This window comes from Corvus brachyrhynchos, unplaced genomic scaffold, assembly GCF_000691975.1.
Source record: "Corvus brachyrhynchos isolate BGI_N302 unplaced genomic scaffold, ASM69197v1 scaffold7, whole genome shotgun sequence".
NCBI classification, from domain to species: Eukaryota; Metazoa; Chordata; class Aves; order Passeriformes; family Corvidae; genus Corvus; species Corvus brachyrhynchos.
Genome location: NW_008239054.1, coordinates 2,573,288 through 2,594,588, shown reverse-complemented (window position 1 = coordinate 2,594,588; position 21,301 = coordinate 2,573,288). Strand labels below are relative to the sequence as shown.

Sequence of the window (21,301 nt, the reverse complement as noted above, 5' to 3'; positions counted from 1 at the left end):
CATCGTCTTCATCCATTAGTCATGGAACTAATGAATAGACACACAGTATGTAGGCAATGTGTGTATGTTTATCATGGTGCCGTTTTAGAAGCATCTCCTCCTCCTGGGAGAAGAGAATCAAGAGAAGCTGCTGTCCCCCAGGATATAAGTGGGATCACAGCAAAAATTCAAAAACTCCCATTACCCTTGCTTGCTCAGTGTCCAACTCACGCCCAGGTACCAGCCAAGCAGACCAGGCCTGCCTCTCTGCTCACAAGGGTTTGTTGCTGTACATTTATCAGATCTATACAGTGGCACTGAATGCACACATATGCCATTATTTCAATAAGATGAGGCAGGAAACACTTTCTTCCTATGCACGGGTAGGCAGCTGTCTTCAGAAATTCCAAAACCTGATGCTGAGAACTTGCTTGTGTGTGATCTGTGCTGAAACAGAAGAACCCACGCGAGGGGCACCTTTTCTCCTTTACCATAAACTGTGCTGCGGATTCAAGACTTGCAGAGCAAAGGGACACTATTTACATGGGCTCTGACTTGTAAATGATTTCTTCACTTGAGGGAAGAGTAGTTTTTCCATCCCAGACTGGGGATGTTGGAGAAGGCTCCAGGTAGTACACCAGCCAGATGCAGTTTTCTGGGGCGCGGTGCTGCGTGCACTGGAGTCAAGTGGCACAGCCACAGCAGTCAGCATGCAATAACTGAGGGGAGCCCTTGCCCAGAGGAGAACGTGCTGGTAAACAGAAACCACAGCCAGCCCCAGCTCACTGTCTAGTTCACTAGTACGATGGTTTTTGTGTAGAGATTATTGATTTTAGGCTACAGTGTCAAGAGACAGTAATGGTCTGTACACATGACCTCGTAAGTCATAAACCATGTGCAATTACACAGGCAGTACTAAATTGCCACAGTACTTTAAACAGTGTTTGTTAGTTGTTGTTTTTACCTCTCCCAAGAGCTTAATGCTATTGCTGTCTGTACACTGTGATTTACAGTAGTGTAATCACCTGAAAATACTGGGTTTGTTAAGCTTCTCAGGTCATACAAAAATGAGTCAAGCAATACTTACAGATACCAAATGGACTTAAACAAAATGTTTTTCTTGCCTGAAGACGTATTAATTATGTTCCACCCATCCACTTGCCAACAGACAAAGTGGTCTTTCATTGGGGGACACTTACTAAAAAAAGAGAATTATGAAGGAATTTCTGTGACTTGTAATAGTGGTATGACCATCATAGTGTGACTGAATGTTCAGTAACAATACAGGTACCACTTGACTCTTGTTTAAAAGAGCACTAAGTCAGGGTTTTCCTCCTAGAACCTGACACCAAGTCTGTGAAAGTCTTCTTCCTTGAAGTGATTCAGAAAGAAAAGCTATGTGCCATTTGAGAATGTAAGCCACATTGTTAGAGATTGTAAGAGACCTTAAAATCCATTGGTAAGTTTTCTAGTAAGAAATTATTGTTGTATGAATTTATTAAAGATTACTTAGCCCTTCGGGAAAATTATTGTAATCATGCTTTTCAAGCTTTTTTTCTTAACAGGGTGGACTTGGAATAACCTTTCTAAGCTTATACTAGTTAATTTTTAGTTTGATATTTTTCACCAGTAAAAAGCCCTCCCCTTTGCTTACCTTCATTTTCCTCTGTCAAAGGAGATTAAGGCACATCTCCTTGAGTATGACTGCTACTCCTGTCCTCTACAGAAGCCCATACATAGCAATTCCATAGGGATCTAGAACGCTGTGATGGGAGCAAGCCAGGAAATACAGGACAGTGAAATGGAGAGGCTCCAAAATGAGCTGGCCCAAGGCCTCTGTCAATTGAATTTTGCAGCTTTCCAGGATGTGGGGCCAAGGTCATTCCTACTTCAGATGGAGCAGAGGGAAGGGCTGGGGCAGGAAGTTTCCATGGGCACACACCTGCTGTTTGAAACAGCAGTGAATAATCACGGGAAGAACCCTGGAACCCCAGTGCCCTGTTTTTCCATCCCCTAAAGAGCGTGGCAGCAGCTGTGGCTGTTGGTTGCTTCATTCCTCTCATGGTTCCCAGCAGACCACTTCCCTTCAGAGCAGCTGCCTCTACAGTCCGTGACCCCAGGTGGCCCCACATGGCCCAGCCCCTGCCCCAGCTCAGCACAGTGTCCTCACAGCACCAGGGTTTAGGGCACACCAGGCAGTGCAGCTGCACTGGTTCTGCTGCCGTGGCAATGGCTGCCTGCTTTGTCCTGGCCTTTGGGAGCAAGCAGATCCACCCAAAGTATAGAGTAAATACAAGCCACTGCAGTCTTAAATAAAAACAGAAAACTCCATAGTAGGCTGGAGACAATCCCCCATCTCCAGTGTCTGCTGGACCAGTGGTGTGTGTTGGGCAGGTAGCTGCACAGGAAAACAGGAGCTTGGCCTCTGCAATAGGGCAAATGAGGCATGCAAAATGTGATTCCCACCTGCCAAAAAGACTAAGGCTAAAACTTTGCCAGTTGGATCACACCTTGAGAGTTGCTGGACAAGCTCACTTCTCATTAATGTCAGTGGGATTTCTGTGGGCGCTCAGCAACTGGTGTGCTGTAAGCCCTCAGAGGGGATGACAGGGGAACAACGCAGTGCAAATGCGTGTGAGGCTGAAGCCATCCATGGTCTGTGTGAAGTACTGCACTCAGGTGATACTTCCCCGTAATGGTTGTACTCTAACAGACTGCTGGCTTTCTGCTTTAGAGATATGGCAGTGCTATTAGCCAAAACACATTCTCCCCAAGTCTGAAATGGCATTCATTGCCACTTCTCTTTTCAAATGCTTTTCTTTTGTCCTCTTTTCAATTTAAATTCAACTTATGTATGTTTATCTAGATAATATCCTGTAAGTACTGTTACATATAAATGTACTACTCAATTTTCACTTCTTCTAAAGCTGCCAATAAAACATTTTAAAACTGCTCTATGGCACAGATAAGCTTTTCACTCATCCATATTTTCCCTTATATACAGCAAGGGAGGTACTGCTCAGTTCTCTCATAGAAGGCACTGATGAGAGCAGCAGGTTCACGTGCTGCTTTCAGAAGGAGTGCAGCAGGACTGGACACCACAGCACATGTTGGCCACTAGATCTGTTCTGTCCTCAGCTTCCTGCTAAAACAAATCTGGTTTGATTGTTTCACACAGTAAACTTGTTGATGTAATGCTGAATGGTGCTGGTGGCTGATTCATCACTCTTGGCTTGACCACTGCACAACCTAATGAGTAAAAGGGAGGTACTACAGACTAGGAAAAAAAAGCCAACAAAGGAAGAAACAAGGAAAAGAAGAAAAGGGAATCTAGTAGCCATCATACAGGTAACAGAGCACTGAGAGGAGTCACTAATGTTTTAGCCAAGTTTAAGATATATTTGCTTTTCTGATGCTGATTTATTCAGAAAGACTCTTAGATTTTGAAAACGAAATGCATAAACGCTGCACGGGAGAAATTAGTTGAGAAGCAACATCTTAATATAGAGTGCAGGAGTGCATGGAACACTTCTGGCAGTGGAGGAGCCTGGGCTCCTACACAGTCATTCCCAAAGAATGTTAAAAATATTTGTGGGAGAGAACAAGCTTGTGAAATCGATTTTCTGAGCTGCTGTCTGCTTATTTAAAACAAAAATGATCTTACAGCAGTTCTATGTGTTTCCTTTTCATATCAGTGTTAAGCTTATCTTATAAACACGTGTTCAGTATGTAATGTAAGTTAAAAATATCCATTATAAAACTCAGTGCAAAGAGAATGTGGCTTGGATGCTTGCTGGCATGCAGAGAAATATCCTGTCTTATTCTTTTTTGTACTGTGATACAGTTGTAGCATTATCAGATATCTAGAGCTTTGAAGGATCTATTGTAAGCATGTCAAAGACTTTTAGAATTTGTTTTTGGCAATATTGGATCACAAAAAGTGAGGAATGAGTCCCACCGACTTTCATTAAACGAAGTATCCTATTATTGTTTTTCCTGCTTTGGAGATGAAATTAAACTAGCATTAATAACACTCTGCATATTTATTCTTTCAATCAGAAAAAAATTATCTTAATTATTATCATGTCTATAGAAATGTGCATTCAAAGGACATCTTAGACACTAACTAGTCATTACTGTGTGCTGCCTGTGCTGGGAAAGAGAAGAGTGTGCCTTGCACAAGATCCTGATGTCCATGGTGGAGCTTCCTGAGTCAGTAGTGCTGTCTCCTAATCAGCACCTCACCTCCCCAGGACTAACACACTATGGCACAAGTCTTCCACTTGGTAGTTTTGCACGTGGGGAAAGAGCATCCCCACAGCAAGTGGTAACTTGTGTAGCAGCCAATTCTAGTGCCACCACTGCAGGACAGCTGATGGAGTGTGGGAGTGAAGGCTGTGTGACTGGGAGCTAGGAACAGTTGAGCCTGAACTTGGAGTCCAGATTACAACCTAGCAAGAGTTTAAGGGACAAAGACTCAGAAGTGGGAAGACCTCAAATCAGCAGCTTGTCATAAGAAAGAGGAGAGAAAGAAAGAATGGGCAGAAAACTCTCTGCCCCCTTGCCCCTAATTTCAGGGTCATTGTTACATTGGCACATTGGCATATAGCTGTCAGCCATCCCCCAGCAAGAGTCCAAACTCTCTTTCAGTCTCCTTCTTCTAAAGTGTGACAATGTTCAGTTGCTCTCAATTATTCTTTTGGTGTCTCATGGTGCTAAGTTCAGTGTTCTAATGCCGAAGGTCTTGCCTTGCTGAAGGCCATCTGGGTGTCAGAATGCCAATGGACAGTGGAACTCCTACTTTTTAGCATCTTTTTTAAAAGTCTGGGAAATTGGTACTTTTTCATACTAATTAGCACTAATATTGTAATAACTAGGAGAGGTAGAAGAATAGTCAGGTTGTGAAATGAAGCACTCAAACACTGAGAAGTGCAATGATCAAGATGATTTGATTGGATCCTGTTACACGTGTTCATCAGGGTATTTTACAAGCAAGTTTGAGTCCAACTTTATTTATGTTGGCAGTTAATTCAATACAAACATTTGTGTGAAGGTCTTCATTTCCACAGTGCCACGGTACCCTAAAAAGTCATCACAACAGCAGCACTTGCTGGGTATTTTAGCTTCATTTTACAGATGGGACAAACTTCACAGCCAAGTGGCAAGCACATCTGGTAAGGCAGGTTTAGATATTTGGATATCTTGTTACCTTTTCCTTAATTGAAATGACAGTTTCTGCTGAGCCAGGGTAGTACATAAAATATACAGGGTGGAGATGAAATCCTGTCTTTACAGAAATTAATACAAATGAGACATTATGGTCCAGATACACATCCTTAAGGTCTAAGTTATTCTGTTCACCAAACCAAATTGCTAACAAACTGGCAAACTAACAAATATCAGCATTTATGAAAATTAAATCCATATGTTCTTCAAATGCATGTATCATCAACTACTTCCAGATGTAAAAATCCATGGATAGTTTTAAAGAACCTCAGTCCCACAGTCAGTTTCCATCATGACACTCCAAATGAGCACTGTTCACAAGCAATATACAACAATATTCAGTCTGCTCAGGAAACAATACTTGTTGCTTTCCTTAGAGCCAGGTATCCTGTAACCACATCTGAAGGGAGCATCCGAATATAGGCAAATTCTTCAATAGTACTAAACCTTAGCTTGCTCTGTGGATCTGTGTAATTTGCCTGAAAAAGAAACAATGTTAGAGACACTATTCAAATAAAATTTCTAACCATAACAGTAAAAGAAGTATCTCAATTACAAGACCAAAAAACAGTGAGTTTCTCTTCCTAGTAACAGCACTGCTGTTCTACCACATGGCCACAAGTCTTTTTTTCTTTCTCCTCATGCCAGAACTTATGAGAAGTTAACAGAGCCCTATAAAATCACATTAGAAATTCATTAAACATAACAGAGGGCTGAGAGAAGTTTCCTATAAGACACAGAGCAAAATAAATTCCTCAGCTCTCTAAACTCACCCTAGAAATTCTGTGCCTTGTGCAGTCTCTCTCAAGGCAGCTCTCCAAAGAGTCAGGCTGCTGCCAATAAATTACCCACAAAGAGGCTGAATTATGGGTGCTCTGATAGCTTTGGACTGCCTTTCTCTTGCTGCATAGAACTTAGCTTTTAATTTACTTTAAAGTGGTTTTTAAAGCTAGGGAGTCTCAGCTTATGATTCTGTGACTGAACTGGTAAGAGATTTGAACCCAGTGTTGTGGTTTGCTCCAGCTGCCAGCTTTCAGGATGGCAGCCTGGCCAGCTCACCCTGGGCTACACTTGTATCCCCTGCTATATTTGGACCCTGGGTGCCTGGGAGCAGTGCCAGTTTCCTTCTATCCTCTCCCCTTGTTGCTGCAGAAACCTGGAGCTCGCCTGAGCTCAGGGGTAGGCCAGGAGGCTGCACTGGGAGCAGGCAGGCATCAGGGCATTGCCCCTCCACCTTCAGCCTCCAGGGCAATCCCTGCCTGTTCAGCACTGGATTACCAAGTGCCTGCCAAGGCTCCAAAAGTGTCTTCTGTGCCTTTCTTTAGCACGAGATGGTGGCAGGCTGCAAGGCACAGGCAGTTGAAATCCCTCAAGACATTGCTACTAAAAGTAGAAAAGGCCAGGAAGAGATGGAGTATTCCCCCACACCACACAGCTGTAGTGCAGAACTCTCTACATTTTTATGTTGGAAAGCACCTCTCAACCATGGTAACAATCCAGCTAATCATTTGGTCTGATATGGCTTAGAAAATTTAGTGTTATTTGTAGCTCGGTTTTCTTTACAAAGAAACACCGCTAGGTTAATTAAATGTAGTCAGCTAACAGTTCAAGCCATCAATTAAGTTCCAAACAAACGGCAGTTAGAACATTAGGAGTAAATTTATCCCTGGTGGTAACTTCATGGTTACAGCAGGTACAAATTTACTTTTATTTCACTCTTTACATCTGGCCTCATGTAAGAAAAAGCTAAGCAATTAGACTGCTTTTCAAACGTGCATGATTCTGTAATAAAGTAACCAAGCAGTATCTGCAATTTGTATTGTGCACCGATCTAGGTTTAAAATATTATGGCTGCTCTTCACCATTCTGGTGTTATGTACTGGGCTGTACTCTTTGCAGACACTAATGTATGGTAACCTGCCATTCATGCCATGGCTTCAGCCTGAAAACAAACTTTACCAGTACTTCAGAAACAATTAAAGAGATTAGAATATTGAATTAGATGACTTTGCGAGGAAAAAACTCTGTCGTGTTTAAAAACTAAATCAAAGACCATAGACACATGCTCTTAAAATACAATAAACTAGCTATCTCAATCTGTTTCTATAGTAACAGGGCTGATCCATTTTCAGAGAAGGAAGAGAAATATAAACATTTGAAGGTTTGGGTTTGTTTTTTTTTAAATCTGCTTTATGGTAAATTACTCTGTTTTTGCACATTAAAATATCTAAATATTCATCTTGCAAGTTTGGAAATAATAGGTTTATTTTGCAGTGTCAATACAGTAGATAATAGCTTTAGAATTCTAGGCTGCCTTACAAATATAAATTGGGTGCTCTGCTGAGACCATTGGTAAATTTAATTCCATTTGTGTTACACACAGAAAGAGAAGGGGATCAGTAGAATTTAATTGTGGCATCTAATATAAGAGCAAGTATGCTGATTGAGAATGTTTTAATACACTTCTCTTTTTGTACCTACTAGACAATTTAATTCTTCCCCAGATGGGTAATGCTAAGGAATTTATTTTTTTTTCCCTCGTGGGGAGTCCAGCTTTTCCTACAGAAAATACATTCTTACACATATGCTTTTATATTTTACAAAGAAAATACAGGGACATTTTTCTAATACTACATTTCTACAATATTCTATTGTCCCACATATCCTCCTACTAGGAAATGATCTTGAAAGCATATTTAGTGCTTCTTATGAAACATTTCTAGTCTAGCAATTTAAAGGACACACTGTCTCAGCTATTTTAATAAAAAAGGGGTTTTTTTAAACGTGGTAATTTTTTCATAGTCTGGAGAAACCTTGCAGGCCAGGTAAAATAGGAAACTATTCACAATGCAATTAGAGGATGTAAAATTAACAAAAAAAAAAAGTGGAAAGAGAAGAAAAGAAAACAAAAGCTGTACTGAATTTGTATATGGATTTGTATAGAGAGTATCTATACTGAGCTAAAATAGTTATAGTACATAAATCACTGATGGAAATGGTAGGGATGTGGCCTCCACTCACATCTATACCCTGCATCATCAGCTCACTAGAGGTGCAACGACTGATTAGTTTTGAAATACATCAAAGGTTAGTGCTGGAAAGCATTATTTGGTTCCTTGGAGATGGGGCAGGGTCTGCCTGGCTGGAGGGAATTATCTTCCCTGGGTTTGCAAGCAGTCTCTTCCATTTGCTGTCTGCCAGTTCATCTGTGAGGAACATGTTGCTTTCCTACTCCCTCTTGAACACCAAGAGTTACCAGCCTTTATCTGAGCAACTCACTCCCTTTCCAAACCACATTCAGAGGCACAGGCTGGACACATGTCACCCCCGAGGTGCCTTATTTAAATGTGTTACTTAAAAAATAAAGTCTAAGAAAACATGTTACCACATCAAGATCAAATGTAGGATGTGCAGGAACACAGCTGGTGCTACAGCTATTCTTTGATGCCTTACACTAAATATCCACTATAAGGCAGCCCTTGGTTAAGTGCTCACCCATTTTGTGTCCTAATGAGGACTTTTTGCCTAATTCAGTGTACAGAATGCAAGGTGGTATGCTAACCTGCATCAGCATAATAAATATGTACCAGGAGGTGATATCAAGCCTGTGAAGGTGGGCTAGTGCCCTATGGGTGAGAAACAGATTAAACTGGGGGAAGTGACACAGAAATTCTGTGCAAGGCTCTTTGACATCACAAAGTTTTCACTATTGTAGCTACTTAGTGTAACCATTAATTAAGCGTTTTTTTACTCCAAAACACAACATTCCCATTGATTTCAATTGTAATAAATGCACAGGCTTCTGAAAAATAAACCACTGGCGTTTGAAGGTGAAAAGTGAAAAGATATGCTGTTACTAACACCTGTTTTAAGTAAAATTATTCATGTAACATAGGAGCACTTTCAGCAGCAGATACAAAATGTTTGTTGGGCAGAATTCAAGGACTTTACTCCCGGTTTGTGCCAACAGAATCCTTGGGGAATTCAGGCACCAAACTGTAACTACCAAGACCTTCTGGAGGATGTGCAAACCGTATCTAAGTCAAATGTGGTTTGGGATTTTTTTTTTCCTTTCTCCTTTTTCTTTAACAAAAACACGTAAAAGAGCCCATCTGTGACACACAGGCTATACATCTGCCAAACTCCAACTTGCAGCTCTGAAGCATAGGGGTATTTGAAATTCTCAACAGTCTATGCCAAGTGTCTGTTTCAGGCTGATTTGTTTGAGGCAAAGTTTGAGAGCAATGATAACAAGGTTTGGTTTTTTTTTAACCTGGGCCAAACAATAAAATTTTGCCTAATCTCATTATTGAAAATTGCTGAGCCATCTTTTTAAAACTTCTCTTATAAGATACAATGACATAAATCAGCCTCAGGCAAACAGCATGGAAAGTTTCAGTCATTGTGGGTATACGTCGCAAAGTTAACAGTCATGGACACTGTGGACTACCAGCTTTTCCTGCCCCTATCTTAAGAATTAGAAATTATGGGCACCAATGTAGATTCTACAGGTGACAAAGTTGTGTCATTGGAGCTGCTTGGCAGGACAAGGTATTTAGTCTGTCCCAGCATCTATTAACAACCTAAGGATTTTGTGATGCAGTGACAGTATTTGGGGTTTGGTCCTAAATCACTAGATAATTATTAAGCCCAAGTCTGAATAGGAACATCAGCATATACATCTTTTACAAAACAAGGCACCAGCACTACTTCACTGTGAAAGGTGAGATGCCAATTTTGAAGGGAAAAAAAAATTACTTACTGGAAGTCCTGAAATGTCTGAGTATTTCTTAGCAGGCTTAAAGGAAGGAGGAGCATCAATGTTAAAATCTAAAGAGAAACAAAGGCATAAACTCAGTGTCTTATATATATATTCTACAACATAAACCTACTCTCTGAGGTCTCTATTAGCTAGCAACACTAAGGCAAAGAAATATGAAGCAGAATTACCTCTGAAAACATTTAGCCTGCTAGCACTGTAAATCACAGCCTGATCCTGCTCACCTATTAACAGAGTTCAGCAAGCAGAACTGCCCTTCCCAAAAGGAAAATGCGAGAGCCATTTGAAATATGTCCATTTCTTCCAAGTCTTAATGAATTTCCTTGCAGTCAGTCACGTGCAAAGAATAGCCATTATCATATGCATGTTGTATGTTCAGACCATGAAACATTGCTCAAGATTGCAGCTCTGAAATGCTATAATCCAGAAAAGCAAAGTAATCTTTTAAATCAGTTAAATCTTTAAGCATGTACCACTTTAAGCCCAGTCAATGACCTAGAAAATGGTCTGAATGTTTAAACTGAGGGTTGGAAGTTGCTGTTCTTTGGTGCCCTTTAAATAGCAATTATCATTCATAAACATTTTTTAAGATACAGTTGGTATGCTTAAGTAGTTAAATCCTCAATTTTGGATGTTTATAAAAATATCTTGTACCTGACTGATTTCTTTCCTCTTTCCTGATCTCCCTTGCAACTCATTCAGATTATATGTTCAGTTCAAACACTCCATCCATATCAAATTTCTAACTCATCATCTCATAATTCAAAAGATCCTAATGGCACAGACAGCTGGTTTTAAATACAAAACTGAATTTATTTTCCCTCCTTCTTATAAAAAATCCTGTAAATTTCTGGTTGCAAACAGAGCATAGTAGAAATAGCAAAATCAGCAGACTGTCAGTTACAATAGCCAGGAACACACAGTAGTCTGCATTCTTCTGTAACAGTTGCGTCTAAAACACCTCAAAAAATGGCAAGCTATTTTTGGATAAAGCACCAAGTCTGACAAAAAGTATATGCATATGCTCAGCTTTGAAATGCCTCCACTTGCTTAAATAAAATCTGAGGATTGCATTCTGCTGGCAGCTACATTCAATAGTATCCTGCTTTACAAGTAGACTTGAAGAATATCTAGATTAAGACCACCGCTATAACTCTGCTCCTGTAGATGTAACCAGCTAGGACTGCTAATCAGCACTGCTAATAGTGTAGTTTCAGCTGCGCTGCACTAAAGAGAGGATGTAGGATTTAAATCTCCCAAGAATCTAGGATAAGGAGCTGGATAGGAAGCTTGAGCTGAGGTCTAAGCCACTGCAGGTATGTGGCTTAGCAGAAACTATTTGAAAATTACTTAAATATAGCTAATCAGGCAGCAGCCACCCACCAAAAGACCTCTGAACTGTACACAGAGGAGGAGGCAGCTCCTAACCAGTGAAAGGGTGACAAAAACCTCATGGGAATAAGGGCTTCTGACCTGGTTTGGAAAAATACTTTCTCCTTATTATACTCTCTCCCCAAATGTATTTGAACTTTGCCACAATACTCCAAATTATTTGTCTCCCCCTATTTTCGACATAGGGCTAATGAGTGTGACTGGAGTAATCTTAAATGTACTACTGGACCCTGTTCAAGCAGGATACTGCATGCACTGATGAAATAATTTAGGTTAGTTTTAAAGAAAGTTATTTGTGCACATTCTATTATTTATAAATGCACGCAAAGCGTCTAAGCAGCTTACAGCTAGGATCATTTAGTTGCCATGGCAATGCCCTTTCAGAAGCAAGAATTTGTTTAAGGTTCTTCCAAGTTCTGTTCTTCTTGCCAGCTGCTGCTCCACCAATGCCGGAGTGCTAGAATTAAAAATATGGTGTTTAGAGAAAAAATAAATGAAGAACACTATTTCAGAGCATGACACTTCTATTTCATCGTCTTTCTGATATGTCTCATCTTGTCATGAACCATTTGTTATTCTCACTTATTTCATCAGCAGGCTACTATACTGTACACTTTAATCTTGGCTGCAAGCAAAAACAAAGCTTTTTGGACTGTGTCAAAGCTTCTACGTTTCCGATTAACTGAAGGAAATTAAAATCTGCTTTTTACATGGAAATAGAAAATCAGTGTGGTTAGGCTTAGCTTGAGATTACAGGATTCTGTATGTACTTCCTATCATATTAGAACTTATTACTATTACTATGAAGTTGTTCCTAAAATTGTGATTATACAGCTAAATTTTCTCTCTCCTTTTTATGGCACATTACAGGTGCAGCTCTAGCTCTTTTACAAATTATCCATGACTGTAGAAAACACAACTGATCTTGGAAAATGTAATGAACACTATGAGAAATTTTCTGGAAATTTTATTTTTCTTTCAAAGGCTAGGAGACAGAATAATAGAAAAAGAATAATAAATAGAATGTTGGCTGCCAAGACAATTTTGCATTTTGAAAGGTACACTAATGGAAGGCTTGCCACAGGTACTATAATGGCAGTCTCAGTTATCAAATGTGATTGCTACAGAGTAATTTATTTATGTCCCTCCAGAGATAGAAGCTGCACAACGCACTGTACTGCTTCTAAATGATCAAAGGACACAGATTTACAACTTAACTTCACGAAAAGAAAATGTTCTTACAATTGAGGAGTTGTTATTTCTGTTCATTATTATTTGCCCCATGAGTCTCATTGAAACTCAGCAAAGTTCTGTAAACACACTTCTGCTTTAAATGTTTATAAATTAACCTGTTAAATTGATGAGGATGATAGGAGGAAGGATTCAATGAGAAAGCTTTTTTTTTGTAGACATATGTTCAGAAAAGTTATTCATGAGCTGATGATATACTGGGTTTTGGTGATGGATATCTGATTTAAAATGTAGAAGCAAATATTTGCTCTTGGGGTAACACCTTAGTCATCTAAAGAACATTGTATAATAGTGACTGCTACAGCACGAGATGAAACTACATGTACTACCACACTACTAATTCAAATTCATTGCATGAATTTTCCCCCAAATCACTGCATAATGATTTTTTGTTCAGTAATCTCAAAAGCAACCTCTGTTTTTATATGAACTTATGCCTCCTAGGAATGGGGCTGAGCATCACCTCACACACCTACAATAAAAAGGCAATGACTGCCAAGCACAAATGAACCAAGCAAAATTCAGAGAAAGCTACAGCTAGGACAGGTGGAGCTACTGCTCTACAGCAGCTATTGCTCTACACAGCTGTCAGAAAGTCTTTTTCCCCTTCCCCACTGCTAAGGGATGTAAATTCCAATCAGAAAGTTTAGGAAGAGGTCAGTTCTTCCTCCTTCTCTGCTCTTAAGTCTATCCTCTGCAGTGAGCTAATGGTTCAAACTTGGGCATACGTATCAGAGATAGACACTATTTGATTTATTTTCTTCCTTTTAAGGCAAATTAGGCTGAAAAGATGCAAAAATCCATCCAAATTGTTACTACCAGGTCATACGAATGAAATGCTGATTAACACTCAATGCATTTCTTCTCAAATTAGTTACTGTATTGGAGGGGACAATTTCATGGTTTTTATTATAAATGCCTATTATTTCTGCAGCAGTTGGCAAAGACCCTGTACATTCATTATTTCAAGCATGCAGACATTAGTATTGCCTCTTTGGAAATGGCAACATCCCTCTAAGAACTGAACAATCATCTCAGGGCCTCATGGATATTTAAATCCTATGTGGAAGCTACATGGGATGCCTCTGGGCACAAAAGGAGCTTTTGCAATAAGCTCCATTTCTCAAAGACACTGGTGCTTGCTGGAGGATTAGTGAGCAAAGTATATGGTTGTTTGAATGCCCCTCTCATGGCTGAAGTTGTCTGCAAAGCAGATGTAGAGCAACTCACATGTCAGAGATTAATTTCATACCCCCTGCCAAACCTGTGCTTAGTGAGCTGTGCATTGCCCAATTACTCGTTATGTGCTGTGGGATATTGTATCTTGTTCATACAGAAAGAAATCTGGGATAAAATCCTTCTTTCTAAGTACTGGCTTAGGACCAGCAGTCTGAGAAGTTTGCTTGTCTAGAAAGCGTTTGTAAAGTGTGCCAATGAGTTGGCCTTGGCACAGCAAGATAAAAAGATATCAAAAACAAACCCAGCATTACTAACTTAATCTTCTTCACCTTCTTTCCCAGTCTAACCCTCAGAGTGTTTAGGAGCCTGCATTTCATCAGCTGTCAGTGTTTACATGACTGAATGCTGGCAGGCCAGACTTCTCAGGAGCATGGACCATTTTGCTTCTAAATCTAGCAATGATTGGAAGAAGACACCACAAATCTGTTAAGAGTTTCAGGGACCAGAAGAGGTGCAAAATGCCATTTGCTAATGACTCTCTAGCTAATTTCTAGCTCAATTGCTTTGCAGCCTGCCTTGACTAGGAAGTGAAACACGGGATTCCTACATTCATAGTATTAATTGCTCCTCTCTAGCTGTGGTAGTTTGTGAGATACCATATCATAAAACCGCCACACTTACCTGCACCTAACAGGTTTTCTCACTCTGTTCCAGAATTTAATATAACAGTTCTGCCTCTGGACCAGTGCCATTTTCATGCTATAATACAGTCTGCACTTTGGACCATGATGTTATAGGGATTGAGGTGAATTTCTTAAAAATTGTCAACCTTTTATCTGGCTGTTAAGTTGATTTTCTTAATATTTACACTAGGAACATGGTTAAATAGAATCCTAGTAAGCATTTTATGGGAAAAGTATGGAATTTCAAATTGTTAAAATAATACACTTACGATGAAGTTTGGATCTTTAAATGGTAACGGCTTGGCAGTAGTTTCCACTGATCCTGTGCTGGAGTCTGTGTTCAGAAATTTATTTTCATTCACAGCCTCTCCACCTGCACCCTGCAGAAAAAATACAGTCTTATTGCTTGTTACTCTGAGCAAGTTTAACTGGAGACAGAGCCATCTGCTGTATTACCTACCTGTTGCCTTTTTTGCTCTCCTCTCTCTTTTGAATCTTTAAAGATGTTGCATGCCGAGAATGGGGAAGCATGAAACAGAGTATTTCTCAATCAATTTACAACTCGCACACAAAAGGGAGGAGGGGAATAGAGTGGCCAAAGCCCACTGAGTAAAAGCCACATAGGGTTTATTGCAGTCTTAATGAAAGCCATCTCATCTCACTTTATAAAGTGCAAGACAGCATGGGCAACCCAAAACAGAAAAAAGGTATACTGGATCTGATTTAGAATGTTCTGTATAAAGTATTAACAGGAATATATCAAATTTATAAGAAGGTTTTTCATCAACTTTCTAAGGAAAAACTGATTAATCATTTTATTTTTCATCCCTGGTGCCAGCTGTGCTTGAGTGAGGACTGAGAGAAAAAGTATTTAATTATATATTATTTTTATACACAAGCTTCACAAAATCTTCATGGATGCTAGTTGGTGTTTTCTAGGTTTTCTTTATGGTTTGTTTATTTATTTAGCAGGAAGAGCAGTTGGGGAAGATGTGTGTGACTGGAAAGCTAAAAAAGTTGTGTGGCAGTCTAAGCAATTTCTGATAATTCTACATGGCTGAGTTTATGGGGTTTTTTTTAAATTTGTTAGTGGCCCATAAATCTCCGCGTTACCAGAACTAGCCCATGCTACATATATAAATGTTTCTTTGAAATCGTCATCTACCCCGAAGCCAGTGCAAATTTTGCCACTGAGTGTGGCAGTTTAGTCAATAAGAATTCACACCTTGATTTTTTTTTTACTTGGAGAACTAAAAGCTTGGCTAAAAGCTAAGTCAATATTTACTGAGCGGATGGTTAAAGTGTTCTTTTATGTTACCTTCAGAGAGATAATATTTAGGGGGAAAAAAAGCATTTTCCTGTAAAAAACTTTTGTGTTGATACAATACATATTCAAGTAGGAGAAATTTGTTATTATTTGTGGCTTATGGGAGGACCTCTACGAACTGAGACTATATAGCAAAGGCCATGATTCAGTATATCCTTCTCCATGTGACTACAAGGGAAGTGTTTTTACTCTTAATACATGCAAAAGTAATTACAGGATTAGGGACTGGGAAAGCTGAACTCTTCTTAGGGGAAATACTTCCGTCATTCTACGGTGCCTGTTTTCAACATAGCAAAGAAAGGTCTTAAATATTGGAAGTATAAAGTAAAAAAGCAATGTTTCTAGTGCCTTATTAAAATCAAATCTACTAATAGAAATAATCTATTTTCAAAACAACACTCAGTCCTCTGTAAATTCATATTACAGGGGTAATGCATAATAACATCAGAAGAGGCAACACTGAAGCTTGTAGCTTAAACTTGATTCTTCCACTGAGGACAGACATTAAAAGGCAGTGACTGTCAGAGAAACAGAAGAAATGCAGATAGATGTTTAGAAACATGTACATTATGTGGCAGTGAGCAGAGAAAATATCTTCATCCATCCTGAGTAAAGTGGCTTAATACAGAGTTCCTAGGTTTCAAAGTATATTCTTGCACATGCACGCTGCCAGCATTTCAGATTTCAGCAGCAAACATTAGTCAGTCTTGAGAAAGACAAGGCTTGAGATACAAGATTATTTTTCATGAATTCATTATCTCTAATACTGCTCATTATCAGTGTAAATTCTCTTAAGTGGAAGAATCAGCACTCAGATTTATTCTTCAAAGCATTCTTGCCTTTTCTTTGGTACCATCTGGTTGGTTTTAAATTCAGTTCTACAGATAATTACTTTATCACTTTTGCCCCTTCAGTGATCTTCTCCTAAGTATTCTGGTTTCTGTGAAACAGGCTCTGAGTAGCATTTCAACAATATCTCAAAACCATAACTTTGAGACTCAGCAAATAAAAATAGTTAAATAGTAAAGGGGAAGAGACTTCCTTATACATATAGTCTGTTATTTCTGCAGCTGGATATACTTATATATTATAGTCACTGTCTTCAGTGGCTTTTTTTCTTTGTGGATTCAGTGCTAATCTTGCTGGTGCAGTGGGAAGGAAAGTAAGGCATTGTTCCTGGCAGGACAATTCCTGAATGTAAATACTACATGTCATTTCTTTTCCATACCAGCCCCTAAGGGATTTCAGGTACTTGAGCTGCTAGGAGTTGGGCTAGTTCTCATTACAGGACAGATGTTGATTTTGTTGGTGCCAGTATCCCTTGCATGGTGGCAGAGGCAGCAGGATCTGGAGCAGCAACTGCTGCTGTTTGGGTTCATGGGATTGCCCAAGTCATTCTCCAGTGCCAGTGAGACATAATTCCAGCAGTAGCCTCCGGATCTATCATGGACAATTTGAGAGCAGTGGCTTCCTCTCCAAGGCAAAGGGTGCAGGCTGGTGTGCAGGGCTGTAAAGCAGCTTTCATACCAGTGGGGTATGCAGCTGATACCATGTTGTCAGAGCCCTGTGACAGACTGGGAAGCAAATAAGACTGAGTACTGTGATTCCAGTTAAATGATGGCAACTGAGATAAAGACGTACATTTTTTTCTAGAGGCATGCCAGTTCCCTCACTCAGCACTGCTTGTATGAAAACTCTGATTTTTAGCAGTGGGACCATGGCAGAGAGACACTCAGCTAATGTGGCTTTCTTTCTGGAAAAACATTAAAGAGTTGAGCAGAAGCACTGCTTCCAGAATAATGTGCTATTGCACAGAAGCATGAGCTCTGGCAGTACAGAGCTTTGAAAAGCTCTTCCTGTGCAGCCTGCAGAAGTCTCAGCTGATATCCTCTGCAGCTTTATAGCCACAAACTGCAAGTGCCTCCAGAATCTACAAATCTCTCTGGCCTGTGTTTTGAACATAAGGATTTAAAGCATAGGAAACATCATGTAATTTTTCAGGTTTGTTTTCTGAAAGTTTTTTAAAGGCAGGTGATATGGATCTACCTTCGTTCTGCAAAATACATGTTTCCTGAAAGTGAATAATACAGTGATAGTACAAACCATTATTCACAGCCTGAAAAGAGATTCCTCAGTGAACAATTACTGCACAGTAAAGGTAATCTTTAACTTTTAACATCAGTTGAACAAATCTCTCCCAAATGTGCTTGTTTTCTTGGTCGTTTAGATTGGAAGACAGTTCATTCTTCACTGTCATATGTTGGGACAAACAAACAGGAAGAATTCAAATACCCTTTGTAGTCCTGTGAGGTGATGGTGGTGTTGTGAGCACAGTGAGGAAGTGTCTGTCACCAGGGAACATGTTCTGCTCAATGTGTGCTGTAACCCAGTCACGTGTGGGGCAACTTCCCCTTCCTGCCCAATCCACAGCCCGTCCCCAGCACATTTTCCCTACCAAGCTGCTCTCTTAGCTAACTCCCTCACCCTCAGATTCCTGGGATAATCCCAAACGCTTTGCTGTGGGGCTAAAAAGAAGGTGCAACCATGGGCTGAAATGCTCAAAAGCTTCTTTAAAGCTTCCTTTTAACTGATCTTGTAAACAATCTTTATGGGGAATTCAATATACACTTCAAGGAGAGAGCAGCTTTTAACGTGCACTTTGTAACTAAATTGTGTCTTTTAAATGGTGGTTTATGTAACTAGGGCTACAGGGAATTTGTGCTACATTAGTCACTAAGCAGTATGTTTTTCTCCATAGTCTGTGGAAGATTAGAGCAAACAAAGACTGCGGAGTGGCTTTACGTTTACAGGGTACACCTGGATGGGAAAACGAAGGTGTGATTTCAGCACAGCCGAACATGCTTATGCTAGTTTTACCTCAAATAAGGGTAAAATCACTGCAGTAAGGACTGCAGCTAAGTCATCAGTAACTATGTTCATCCTCTCCCAGTACCTCTTTCTGTGCCTGTTAATCTCCACTGAAGTCCATGTTGCCACTTCTTCTCATGTTACCCCTCTCTGTTCTTCTCCTCCTCCTCCCAGTATCCCCCAGGCACTGAGCAACCTTGACTGGAATGGCACGTATTAAAAGTCATAGGCAGCAGGTCAAATACTTCCTACAGGAGCACTTGTGCAATGTTATTCCCTCTGTAAAGTTGTGTTTATGTGCTTTAGCTGAATTTTAACTACAACCACAGTATGGCAGGTTGGCAACCTCTATCCCTCCTAGGAAAGACAAGAGAAATAGTGAAGGGATCAACTTATTTTGCGTTTCTTTTCACACAACCATCTATCGAGTATTCAGAGCATGCCTGCTGGGTGGGACTCTGCCCTCCCTGTTATGTCCTAGGACTGGGTGATAGTCGCCCAAGGAAGGAAGATGGCAGAGGACTTGGTAGACAGCAATAATTTGGGAGAGACTGAAAACCTGCAGCAAACACTTGGGAGTTTGTTTTAGGAGAAGCCAAGTCTGAGGAAGAGACCTGAGCTAAGCTTTGCTACCTTAACACTGGTTTCTTTAGAGTAAAGCCAAACCCCAGGAATGAGCCTAGTTTGGACCCTGCTGTATATGCTGTCTGTACTGGGAGAAAACACACTGGGAGGCTGCCTATTCACATACTACTTTCAATATTAGGTTTTGGTATATCTATTAATTTTTTGTATATATTTTGTTCCAAATTCCCTACCGCAGATGTTTGCACATGATTTCCAAAGACTGCGCCATCTGTCTGGTTCTATTTAGAGAGGACAAGCAAAACTCGTAGACCATGGAAGCTGATTTCTTTGTTTTGGCTATTTCTAGGTGGAATCAGCATTGTGGGGTTTGGGATGGGTGTCTGTGATGGCACTAAATACCAGGTGAAATTAGCTTATTATGAAAGTGCTTGTTTCACTCATAGTTTCCTTTTTTTTTCTTCCCCCAGCAAGGATTAAAACTGCTCAACATCTGTATATATCAGAATAGCTGATATATACTGAAGTAAAATTTCTTCTCTATTTACTTTCAGGTTATATTATATAACATTTTTTTTTATTATTTTAGACTAATGGGATTTTACAATGTATTAAAAAACCCATGAAAACATGAAACATAAAGTAAAAGATGTAAATACGTGCATTTCTGGCATCCTGTCACCACATACCATGCATGTCATGGCTTAGGAAAAAAAATGGATTTGCACATCACTGAAGGTATTTTACGACCATCAGTAGCCAGTTTCACTAGGTGTTACAGTTTTACGTGCTAAAAACAAAATTTAAAGCTAGAAGGTAACTGAATAGCATGTTGGTAAATCAAAACTTAAATGTGTAAATAAATTCTATGAGAACTGGAAAGGGAGTTTCTAGTTTAAGAATGCAAAACCAATACTGAAAACATTGATTCTGCAAATCATTAATTTGTTCGTTTTAACAATATATTGAGTACAGGAATTGTAGATGAAGGTGATTACACATGTTGGGGTTTGGTTTGGTTTGGTTTCTGCATTCAGTATTTCTGAAGTGCTGGCTTTGTCTAACAGCAATGATGAGGGTGTTGTATGTCACTATTGAAGAAGTAATAAGAGGGGTCTGGCCCCAAGCACCCACTTTACCGAGGAACCCACTTGTCTTCAAACTCTCTATGTGAAATTCAATAAATAGTTTAAATTACTTTTCCTTTCTTTTGGTAGCTGATTTTCATAATCACTATACTACTACAATGTTGCTTTAAATCAGCTTCAATAATGGCACGTGTCCAATTATTCCTGTAGTCAGTTACTTCTAAAGCAGCAATATCCAACTTGTAGCAACTTACTTGGCTTTTAGTTGTGTGTAAGTTCTGTGATATCCTGACAGAGCTGTGGCATGCAGCCAGGGAAGAAAATGGTAATTTATAAAATCGATGGATAATACCTGTATTTTCACTAGCAGACAATTACAGTGAGTGAGAATGCCATGTGGAAACAGAGCACGAATGTTTCTAGCTGACAGCAGCGATGATATGAGCAGACTTTTTAAAATTGGGAGTAGATCCTGAATGTCAGCTATTTAACACAGTGCCAGCTAATACTGCTCATACTGGAACATATATTAAGCTGTTTGATTAATATATTAGCTCTCACTATAACAAGGCTGGCCTGGGCCCTTGCACATTCTGAATATTTAAATCATTTAACTTTGCATGATGACATGACAGGGGCCATTAAAACTTGAAGACGTACCCTGTGGCAGACAAAAATGCAGCTCTTTACATTGCCGGGAATAATTCACTGAGAAAGGTGTCAGAATTAGACATGCTTAAGCTCAAGTTAAAAATGATGGCTAAAAAATTTCTCATTGCCAACATTATTACCATAGTATATTTCTGAAAGCAAACTCACTGAAGACTCAGTAACAATGCAGGACTGAAGGAAATAGCACTCTCTGGAACAAGATTAACTCTATCCGTGTCTGTGACAGAAGGGTTTGCTGGAAAGACTTATTCAGTAAGATGTATAAACATGT

The 21,301-nt window shown here is 39.7% G+C and overlaps 1 protein-coding gene across 1 annotated transcript; it reads right to left on the bottom strand.

Annotated features, from left to right (window-relative positions):
- Positions 1-4,909: 4,909 nt before the first annotated feature.
- Positions 4,910-17,369, bottom strand: INO80C (INO80 complex subunit C). Its single transcript, XM_017739073.1, has 6 exons — positions 17,345-17,369; positions 17,104-17,182; positions 14,760-14,934; positions 11,723-11,834; positions 9,968-10,035; positions 4,910-5,684 (listed from the first exon to the last, which is right to left on the bottom strand). Exons 1-6 carry the CDS (start codon positions 17,367-17,369, stop codon positions 5,553-5,555), a joined length of 591 nt encoding a protein of 196 aa, XP_017594562.1. The 3' UTR covers positions 4,910-5,552.
- Positions 17,370-21,301: the final 3,932 nt, after the last annotated feature.

Excerpts from the sequence above, each read along its gene's own strand:
- INO80C (XM_017739073.1), bottom strand. The coding sequence starts at position 17,369 with ATGGTATCAGCTGCATACCCCACTG. Across the intron at positions 10,036-11,722 it reads GCAACTAAATGATCCTAGCT|ATTTTAACATTGATGCTCCT; the intron begins GTAAGCTGCTTA and ends GTTTCTCTTTAG. Across the intron at positions 5,685-9,967 it reads CAGACATTTCAGGACTTCCA|GCAAATTACACAGATCCACA; the intron begins GTAAGTAATTTT and ends TTTCTTTTTCAG.